This window comes from Sinocyclocheilus anshuiensis, unplaced genomic scaffold, assembly GCF_001515605.1.
Source record: "Sinocyclocheilus anshuiensis isolate Anshui unplaced genomic scaffold, SAMN03320099.WGS_v1.1 scaffold912, whole genome shotgun sequence".
Lineage (NCBI taxonomy): Eukaryota > Metazoa > Chordata > Actinopteri > Cypriniformes > Cyprinidae > Sinocyclocheilus > Sinocyclocheilus anshuiensis.
This window is the reverse complement of record NW_015549618.1, coordinates 469,503-479,879: the sequence shown is the minus strand read 5'-3', so window position 1 is coordinate 479,879 and position 10,377 is coordinate 469,503. Positions and strand designations below refer to the sequence as shown.

The 10,377-nt window shown below is 36.1% G+C and overlaps 3 protein-coding genes across 10 annotated transcripts in view; 1 reads left to right on the top strand and 2 right to left on the bottom strand.

Annotated features, from left to right (window-relative positions):
• Positions 1-510: 510 nt before the first annotated feature.
• On the top strand, positions 511-2,208 carry LOC107659305 (persephin-like). Its single transcript, XM_016448196.1, has 2 exons — positions 511-1,116; positions 1,679-2,208. The coding sequence occupies exons 1-2, from the start codon at positions 945-947 to the stop codon at positions 2,077-2,079; spliced, it is 573 nt and encodes a 190-aa protein (XP_016303682.1). The 5' UTR covers positions 511-944; the 3' UTR covers positions 2,080-2,208.
• Positions 2,209-4,323: 2,115 nt separating this feature from the next.
• On the bottom strand, positions 4,324-7,754 carry LOC107659293 (WD repeat domain-containing protein 83-like). The gene is made up of 6 exons (XM_016448181.1): positions 7,652-7,754; positions 6,936-7,010; positions 6,569-6,614; positions 6,086-6,191; positions 4,425-4,473; positions 4,324-4,340 (listed from the first exon to the last, which is right to left on the bottom strand). Exons 1-6 carry the CDS (start codon positions 7,752-7,754, stop codon positions 4,324-4,326), a joined length of 396 nt encoding a protein of 131 aa, XP_016303667.1.
• A 675-nt stretch (positions 7,755-8,429) lies between these two features.
• Positions 8,430-10,377, bottom strand: part of LOC107659329 (protein SDE2 homolog) — a 10,947-nt gene continuing 8,999 nt past the window's right edge. For all 8 annotated transcript variants that reach the window (XM_016448244.1, XM_016448236.1, XM_016448237.1 and 5 more), the window contains one exon: positions 8,430-9,010. In XM_016448244.1, coding sequence (XP_016303730.1) covers positions 8,795-9,010 — 216 coding nt within the window. In that variant the 3' untranslated portion in view covers positions 8,430-8,794. The remainder of the gene's footprint in view (positions 9,011-10,377) is intronic.

Sequence of the window (10,377 nt, the reverse complement as noted above, 5' to 3'; positions counted from 1 at the left end):
AAAACTACTTGGACACTTGAGAGACACAAAAATGTTTGAATGCTATTGTGTAAGAAATATAAAAATCAAAATATCCAACCCAAACCCACTTTTAAAAAAGAATAATACAGACAGACTTTAAAGTAATATATTTCACAAAAAGAAGATTAATTGGTTCAGGCAAAAAAAAAAAAAAAAAAAGAATATCTCCATATTCAAACATCCACTAAATATCACAATCGGTCCATTGTTTGAAAGTAACTAAGGTAATTTTGTAACTGTTGTTTGCAAACACAGATTGGTTTGATATTTGCTACCTAATGGAACGAATGTGTATTTAAGTGTTCAAATACATTTGGGGTCTGTTGTACAAAACCCTCAACTCAAATAACAAAAGACGGCTTAGACGAGATATCAATGCAAGCCATGCACATTCACTTATTCCTGCAGCGCTGCAGGATTCATGTCTTCATAGTTAAATAAGGAATGTAGATAGCGAAAAAAAAATCACATTTTAATAAAATCCCCAAATTTATGTATCTGAAGACAGCCATTATTCTTGGAATTTCCATTCAAATAACTTCTGTCATCTATTTAGTTCTTTTTAATTATGGACCTTCCTTCCATCCTTCATGCAGTTAACCCTTGCTTTTCGTTGTTCATCGTATTGTATAAAATGTGTGTAAAAAATCCCAATTCAATGTGCTTAATCGGCTCAACCTCCAAGATGACTACCCTTGTCAGACGTCCCACAGCTTTAAGCAATTTACCCCCATTTTCCATACTCTCAGCCCCTCAAGACTTGGAGAAATACCAGTGGACTTCCCAAAAAATTATATAAAGTTGCCTCCAATCATAGCCATGAGACCAGGTGAGAGACTGGGAGCAGAAGGGTTATTCCGCCTCCCTCCCGTCCTGGCCGCACCCCATCATCCTCTCCACCCCAACAGCTCTGACCCGCTTAGATGGCTATAAAAGAGACGGTGACTCTGGTGCATCTCAGCATCACCTGCGCTCCCATCCTGAAAAAGAAAAACCAGGCAAAGAAAAGAAGAACAATGCGTTCACTACTGAAGATCACCGTTCTGCTCTTTTGCGTTCAAGCCGGAGAAGGACACTGGCTTAGAACACTACTGGGTAAGACTGGGGGTCATGACCTTTGGGGAGAGGGTGACTAAATCTCTGTAGATTTGTTATAGGGTCACTATTGACATTTCAAATCTGGATTTTTTTTTCTTTCTTGTGTAGAACACAAAAGATATTTTGAAAAATGTTTCGGCAGGTTTTTTGCCCGTACAATGGAAGTCACTGGGGTCCAACAATATTGGACTCAACTGACTTCCATTGTGTGGACAAAAACAGTTAAATATTCTTCAAAATATCTTCTTGAGTGCTACTAATATAAATTCATTCCTCAAATCATGTGACTTTGCTGGAAAAAGTTGTGCTTCTACTTTTCAAGTTATCAGATGATTTTTGGCTGGCAGACGATAAAACTGGCAAGCAATTTCTACTAAAAAATTCAATAAAAACACTTAAATGAGGACTCATGATTTGAGCCAGTAAGCAACCACATATCGATGCGATAAAAAAAAAACATAAGCAACCATGCATCAATGTTCTGGCAACCTTTCACAACATTATTTGGCACAAGCAGAGAATGCAAAATTGTCTTTATTTTTTGCTTATTCTTTTTCAGACAGAGACCTCCGTGGTGAAGAACGAAGAGGAGGTGATGGTGAGGAAAAGGAGGGTTCGTGGAGGCAGTTGGAAAGGGCGATTCGGTTGCCCCGCAGCGTTGAGTCCCCTTGCACCTTGCACTCCATCCTACTGCAGGTGCGAGACCTTGGTCTTGGCTACGACTCGGATGAGACAGTGCTGTTTAAGTACTGCAGCGGGACCTGTCCTCGCCTCGCCTCCAACCACGACCTCACACTCATCAACCTCCTGCAAAGCGGCGTCCTTCAATACACCGGCCATTGGCACCATCAGCCCTGCTGTCGCCCCACACACCACGAAGACATAGCCTTTCTCGACAACCACCATCGCTGGCACAAAGTGGAGAAGCTCTCTGCCGCTGCATGTGTCTGTATGGGCTAAAAACGAGGGTGGCCAGTCGAAATCTGGCTTCATAAAGACTGTCTGTTGGTTTAGAGACTGTACAAAGTGCCTTGAAGTAAAATAAGGGCTGTTTAAAGTACGTTAATTCAGGATATGTATGAACTGAAATGTATCAAGATGTATATGTTGCTTTATTTGATGACATTGGCTAATATTGTGTTTGAGAATGTCAAAACGTTGAGTTTTGGTTAATGACAACACAATGACGTGTTTGGGTGGCCGATTCTGAGTCAAGATTGATCCAACGAATTGTTCATTTAAACCAAAAATGGAAGATATTTATGTTTATAAATTATTTATTTATTTGAAAAACATTTTTACTACCCAATAAATTATTGTTCATCTTTATTTTTCTTCTTGTAAATATGTACAGTTCTGATTAAATATACAAACAAAAGTGTTTGTTTTGTTAACTAACTAGACTCAATTACAATAATGAACTAGCAAAAAAGGCAACATAAAAAACTGTAAGCAATAGCTACTAAGATGTTAAAAAATAAATAAAATATAAAAAATTAACTATATGCAATTAAAATAAACTATATTTTATTGCATACAAAATATGAATAACAATCAAACTGATACAAAACAGTGATTCACACGTCATATTCAATGAGTCCTGCTCACGTGTTTGGTGTTCACTACTCCACTGTCTTCCACAGCTGCATCCACTGGCTCCGCCCCCCACACCTGAACACGCCCCTCCATAACAGTCAAAAGGCGGGGCTCCGTTGGGTGGAAGGACAGTGATTGGACGACAGCTTTCCCAACAGGCAGCTTTAAAGTCAGGGAGCCCTATAAGCAGAGATTACAGGCTTTATTGCTCATATTTAACTCGACATTTTATCAAAGTATTTTTTTCTGTGGGTCATGTGACTTATTCTGCCCACCTCCACCAGATCCCAGAAGTAAACATGACCATCTTCTGAACAGCTCAGAACGTGTGTGTCTTTATCAGACAGACAGCAGTCAAGCTTATAGTCTTTATTGACATGACCAGAGTACCTGTGAAGAAACACCATAGACATACACATTATAACATGAACATTGAAATGGCAATTGTATAGAGGACTGGAAATAATGTGTGTATTATTTTATTATTCCTTTTAACTAACATTTTTAACATAAATTAAACTTTTAGAAATATATTTACTTTTCAGTTTGAAATATTAATTTATTTTACTGTTCCGCTTAACTACACTTTTCAAAATAGTTTTAAATATGCATGTTGTTAACTTTAAATATGATTTAGTTATTTTACTTTCATGTTTAATTAAATTTGTAAAAATTAAATAAACAATTTTAAACATCTCTTAATTTGTCAATTTAAAAAGAGATTTCATTTATTTTTCTGTCATGTTTAACTACAATTTAAATAAATAGTTTTGAATAATTTGAAAAATTATTTATTAATTTACTCTCTTGTTTAACTCCGCTGTTAATCTGAATTGTGATTTATTAATTGTATTGTTGTTTAACAATGCTTTTAAACTTGAATTAAATAAACAGTTTTATATATGCATATTTATTTGTTGTTTTTTAAAAGTAATTTATTAATTTATTTTACTCTGATATTGAAGATGCATATTTATTTGTAATTTTGAAAAGTCATTATTTTAATGTTACATTTAACCATGCTTTTTAGCGATTTTATTTTTTATTCTACTGTTACATTCAACTTTTAAGTATTTTAAATGTGCATATTGTTTTGGTAATTGTCGAAGTGATGTCTATTTCCATTTTTAGTTTTGAATTAACACGTTTATTGATTTTTTTATTTTTGTTTTTAAACAGCACTCAAGGTTCTCCCTACTCTTGACTTGTGGCATCTAGCATTGCTAGTTTTAAAGGGGTCATATGATGCTATTTTAAAGATCATTGTTTTGTGTATTTGGTGTAACAGAATATGTTGACATGCTTTAATGTTCAAAAAACATTATTTTTCAAATACTGAACATTATTGTAGGTCCTCTATGCCCCGCCTCTCTCAAACGCTTCGTTTTCAACAAAGCCCCCTCCTTTGACAAGCAACACGACGCATTACTCTGCGCTGCGCAAAACTCCGCATTTGAACAGTCAATAGCAAATACTTAAACTGATAACAAAACATACTTACAGTCGCTGATTCAGAAGCGCCAGATTGTCATAGCAAAGTCGGAATTGACCCTTTTTTTTTTTTTTGAAATAGCCTTTGTGCACAGCCAGCCTTGTACACTTCTAGGTTCAAAAATCAATGGAGCCTGAAACACAAAGAAATTGTGAGATCGAGATTCGACTGTTGTTATTTCCATAAGCAGTTATGATAAAAGCCAAGTCTGACTCACCTGACAGCATCACAGTAGCCTCCTCATTAAACTGCACGCAGTTTACTTTCTAAAGAACGAGCGTAAGATAGATAAGACAATTTTAGCGGTCAAATCACCTATATAACATGTATTAGATTTATTTACAATAATATACTGCAATAGTGAGACTTGTCTTAGCAAAAGCAAATAATAAATGCAGTATGATATAGGGATGGGCGTATCGATCCTGAAGTATCGATATATCAATACTAATGCGTGTACTGAAAGCATCGATACTCAAATAAAAAATATCGATAATAAGGTGTTTTATTTACGAGTGATTTTGTTTATTTAACAAAAAATGAATGCATACAATATGCATTAAATTCGACGAATAACCTATGTAAGTGAATAATTGTGTAGGATAGAACTATTTTCCTGCTCATCTGAACACTCATCTGAACACGCAAATGTTGCAAGACAGAACCAATCAATCACAGAGAGCATTCACTCACTTCTGACAGTGCATTCAAACAGGGCTGCGTTTCCCAAAAGATACTTTTGCAGCCCAAAACAATGCTCATCAGAGGACAGAAAAAACATATATGTTTGAGTTATTTCACAATAAACTAATTGAAATTGTAGCCTACATAGTTTGTGCAATTACATTTATTTCAAATGAATGTTAAAAGTTCATACTGATCATGTTCTATTCTGTAATGTTAATATAAATACATACACTGTCAGAATAAAAAGGTTGCATTTTATGCATGCAACAGCCTGTCACTGGCAGTCCCTTATGAAAATGAACCATGGTTTTACTAAAGTGACCGTAGTTCAACTGTAGTATTTATAGATTTCCATGGTTACCACTACAGTAAGCATATTTTAACCATGTATACACAACCTAACCTAATAAGTTGCAATTAAGGCATATTGAATGTTAAAATGCATTTCAAATATAAAGGTAAGTAGGTATTATTACCCATTTTACTCATAGTAATTTAATAAATTAATAAATTTCATAATTTAAAAGTTCAGTTTAGAAGTATCATATCGGTATCGATATCAATATGAATATACTGGACTTCAAAAGCAGTGTTGGGGAAAGTTACTTTTAAAAGTAATGCATTACAATATTGCGTTACTCCCTAAAATAGTAACTAATTACGTTACTTGGTTACTTTTTATGGAAAGTAATGCGTTATATTACTTTTTCTGTTATTTAACATATTTAATTATTGCAGGTTTGCGTCATATTCTGAGTTCGCATTTCACTGTTTTAATTAATTTTGATGAATACTAAATCTGTTTTTTGTGAGTGGGATGAATTCATGCACATTCACATTTAGTCTAGAACTACAGTAACATCATGTTCACACAGCGCACACAACGCCTCTGCACTTCCGATTTCTCCCAATATGGGGACAGGAGACTTGTCAGTCAATAAATGGGAAAACAAAGTAACTGGCATTACTTTTTTGAAAAGGTAACTCAGATATTGTCTTGTTAATTAAAAAAGTAATGCGTTACTTTACTAGTTACTTGAAAAAAGTAATCTGATTACATAACTCGCGTTACTTGTAATGAGTTACCCCCAACACTGTTCAAAAGTATCGTTATTGTATCAAAAACAAAATAAGCGGTATCGCCCATCCCTAGAATATTTTGGCGGGAAATTGCAACGGTAACCGTCTCACCCCGGCGTGCCCGCGAAGTCTGCGAGTCACCTGACCAGACGCCACATCCCAGAGGATGACTGTTTTATCCGAGCTGCAGGAGCACAGCTGACTGTTGTCATAAGAACTGCGAAAAGTAAGTAAAATGAACGCAAACCAAACACGAAAGCGATGGTATTTTAATATAATGTAAGGTTACACTTTATTTTGATAGTCCACATTCTACTAACTATAAGTAATTTTGCAACTACATGTCAACTAATGCTCATTAATTTGCAACTACATGTCTACTAACTCTCAGAGTAGACAGGTTTAGGGTTAGTCGAATAATATAATTGCAAAGTTTCTCATAGTCTGTTGTATGTTGTGGACCCATCCATGTAAAGTCTACTAATGCTCTAATGACTGCTAGTTGACATGTAGTTGCAAAGTTACTTACTGTTAGTATGTCTAAAGTGGACTATCAAAATAAAGTGTTACCAAATGTAACGCAGAAATACGTACCGGTCCACATCCAGCACTTCATATCCGTGACCGGTGTAAGTCTTGAAAGTGAAAAAAAGTTACGTGACATGTGGCCAAGTATGGTTACCCATACTTGGAATTAGTGCTCTGCATTTAACCCATCCTAAGTGCACACACACAGCAGTGAACACACACCCGGAGCAGTGGGCAGCCATTTATGCTGTGGCGCCCGGGGAGCAGTTGGGGGTTCGGTGCCTTGCTCAAGGGCACCTCAGTCGTGGTATTGAAGGTGGGAGAGAGCGCTGTACATTCACTCCCCCCACCTTCAATCCCTGCCGGTATGAGACTCGAACCCGCAATCTTTGGGTTACGAGTCCGATTCTCTAACCATTAGGCCACGACTTCCCCATTAGGCCACGTCTCACACTCCACAGCTTCAGAGATTTATCACTGCCGCAGGTCAGCACATAATTCCCATCAGCTGGAAGAACATGCAATATATAGATAGAAGAACAATTTCATTATTCAGTAAAGAAGGTCTACCTTAAAGGCACAATATGTAATTTTTGCCACTAGAGGGCACGTATTCTCATTGGCAGGCGACACAATGACACTATGGACACGGTCCGTGTCACTAGTTAAAATTGCTTATTTCTCTGGATTTAAAAATTCTTCGAAACATTTGGGATAATGTAAGTACACAAGTTAGCAAAATATATAACACTGTTCTAGTGGTTTTTGGATATTTTAATTAAAAAATCTTACATATTGTGCCTTTAAGTTTCTCTCAGCGTCATAATGCACAGCAGCATCATGTGGTACCTGCTTTTCTCAGCGCTTTAGTCACGAATCCTTCATGGTTACCAGAGAGGGATTTTAAAAAGTATTTTATAGATTTTTTTTCTTCTTCTTTTGATGCCAGGTACTCTTTTAGGTTGAACATTTTTACGTTTATACTGTTGGTGTAAAGGTCTCCATCAAAGCCAATAAAAACATATTTTTTAGCTTCTTGAGAATAACTAACGTTACTGGTAACATTTTTAATTTAATAATAATAATAATATGGACAACAATTGATACAGACAATATAATATTATAACGTGGATAATAATATGGACTTACCGTTGAAGCGCACGGCTCTCACAGCACCCTGTTGACACTCTACGGTCCGCAAAAGATGCTGCGGCAACTGAGACGCTTGAGGACGCGGCTGCGGAAACGCCATAACTATTATCACAGCTTCAGATACATACTAAAAATATACATAACGTGGACATTTAAAGCGGTAAAACTACGACAAACCCAGAACTACTCCACAAACTGCATGAAAACAGCGTTTTCTTCAGCTGAATGTGTTGAAGCAGTATGGGTATCAATATCGCCATCTGCTGTTTCGGAGTACATACTAAAGTTCCCTAAATCTTGATAAGGCAGCACACTAAATCATTTTTGTTTGCATAATTTGATGTTATTGTGTGTATTTTTAGTTTCATGCTTTTCATCATAACCAGATATCACTGCATTTGATGGAAAATGCATCTATATTTACACAATATTTATAAAACCCTATTATGCATCAGAAACCAAATATGTTGTGTATGTATTTGTCTAATAAAATGTTATTTTAACATTCTATACACTAAAGATACATGATACAGAGTAATAAGAGCAACAAACAGGGCACACAATTGTGCAACAATATTTTACTTAATAATAAAGTCAAGAGGAAAATGGACCAGATCACATATACAATCAAATACTGTGTAATATGAACAATCTTTTGGACAATTGATGAATCGTTGAATGACTTCCCACCCACATAATAAACATATGACTGATTACCAGAATGTCTCTGTATGTATGTATGAATAAAAAAAAAAACTATTTACTGTGACTGAACTATCATAAAGAATTTCTTGTACAGATTACAAAAAAGTTAACCCGAGTTTCACCTTTTGTTACATGGCATGTTTTTCTAACAGACAAAAAGACAAAAAAAAAAAAATTATAATAATAATAAAATGCCATATATTGTTGACTAAAGTTCAACTTTAAAGTTCAATCCAAATTGTTATCTGTATCTGACCAGTAATGTCATTATAATAAAAAAATAAAAAATCTAGCACTCATTATTGTCCCAAACTGGGGATTTTTCTAAATTAGGTGTTAGATTTTTACAAACAACACTTTAAACATAACTACACACATGCCAAACACAAGCAAAGCAAAAATGGGTTAAAAACACTGTGGCTTAAGATACGCAAGCTATTTCTTCTTGCCCTTGGTGGGTTTGGCCAAGAGCGCAGGGTGAATCTGATCTGGGCTCAGTCCTTTGACGGAAAACAGACGTGCAGCCCGTTCCTGCAGCGTTCCTCCACACTTCATCCCTCGTTCCATCAGCTCTTTCTTCAGCCGCTCCAGACCCAAAGCCTCCAGCTGCTCCGGCCCACTCACAGACAACAGATCCAGCAGACCCTCCACCTCAAGAGAGCGAAAGACAAGTCAGTATTAGTGACAAAAAATAATATCTCGATATTTCCTGGGATTTTATCGATAACGATAATTAGACAATATTTTGCTGAGTGTGTGTGCAGGAGCGTGGACAGCTTGACTCCTAAAGTTTTTGATATTCTTCATATTCTGTGTGGTGATCAGTTCATAGCAGTGATGGAAATTAATCTTTTCCAATAAGTTTAAATCGATTTTTACATTTTATGGGCATTTTTACCTTTATAAAGCCATTTTTATCCATCATCTTTTGAGTCAAATGCTTACATTTAATCAGTGAGTTAGAATAATAAGACATTTGGGCTGTTACCAGGCAAATTAAATCAGTATCAACAAAATTCATCTTTGCAATGCAGAGGAAACACAGAAGCTGCATCTGAAGAGGCATTTAGATGTATTTACACACTGTTTAATGCAGGACATGAATGCATTTAACCTGCAGTTACAAATGCATAAATAATGTTTTGATATATTAAACATAAAAAGTTGAATACTGATATTTGAAATTATTTAAAAAATGAAAAGATACTTTAAATGTGAAATTAAAACCGCCAGAAGGTGGCAGTAAGTCACTGTTAATAAGTGAGTCATTGCGACTGAACTGAATCATTTAAACGGTTGATTCGTTCAGGAACAAAACATCGTCATATTGCAGCTTTGTTTGGAATTGTTTTTGTTGGCGAAATAGAACAAAAACAGGAAATATGGTGTCTAAAACACAAGTCTCTTAATTAACTTGTTTTTTTGAGCTGTTGTAAAATATCAGTATCACATTTGTAATCATTAGGGATGCTCCGATCAGGATTTTTGCAGCCGATACAGAGTACCGATTTCTTGTCATGGTGATCGGCCGATACCGATGCCGATTCTGATGCTTCAAGCTTTATATAGACGTTTCAAAGGGCGCACGCACCTGGCCTGAAGTTAACTTCTGGTCTGTGTTTGTTTATCAGTCTGGCTATGGTGCCGGCTACAAACACAGTTAAAGTTAAGGTGATGAGTAGACTGAAGTTGGGCTCAGGTGGTTGTGCTGTGGGATGTGTTTCCCATACATTTATTTATTTGTGGCGCTCGCCACAATATCAAAACTGACCGATTTTCCAAAAGGCTTGGTTGAATAAACATGCGCACATACTGCACGTTTAAAAATCAAAACATGGCGTGGGTGTTTTTATATCACTATCTCTGAAGGAAAAAATTCGGTGTCATTTTCATTTCATCTTGCATGTTATATGCCTGATAAAGCAGCGTTTGTGAGCTCAGCGCTGTTTTGTGTACAGCCGTTACCGGGGAAAACTCGGTTTCTCCCGTTTTAAAGCACCTCCTGCTGGCAGAGAATT

What these genes read in the sequence shown, in the direction of transcription:
- LOC107659293 (XM_016448181.1), bottom strand. Translation starts at nt 7,754, where the DNA reads ATGGCGTTTCCGCAGCCGCGTCCTCAAGCGTCTCAGTTGCCGCAGCAT. An exon ending in TGTGAGACGTGGCCTAATGG is followed by an intron (nt 6,615 to 6,935) that starts GGAAGTCGTGGC and finishes TTTTTTTCACTT; the next exon opens with TCAAGACTTACACCGGTCAC. An exon ending in GAAGTGCTGGATGTGGACCG is followed by an intron (nt 6,192 to 6,568) that starts GTACGTATTTCT and finishes TACTTTTCGCAG; the next exon opens with TTCTTATGACAACAGTCAGC.
- LOC107659305 (XM_016448196.1), top strand. Translation starts at nt 945, where the DNA reads ATGGCTATAAAAGAGACGGTGACTCTGGTGCATCTCAGCATCACCTGC. An exon ending in CTGGCTTAGAACACTACTGG is followed by an intron (nt 1,117 to 1,678) that starts GTAAGACTGGGG and finishes ATTCTTTTTCAG; the next exon opens with ACAGAGACCTCCGTGGTGAA.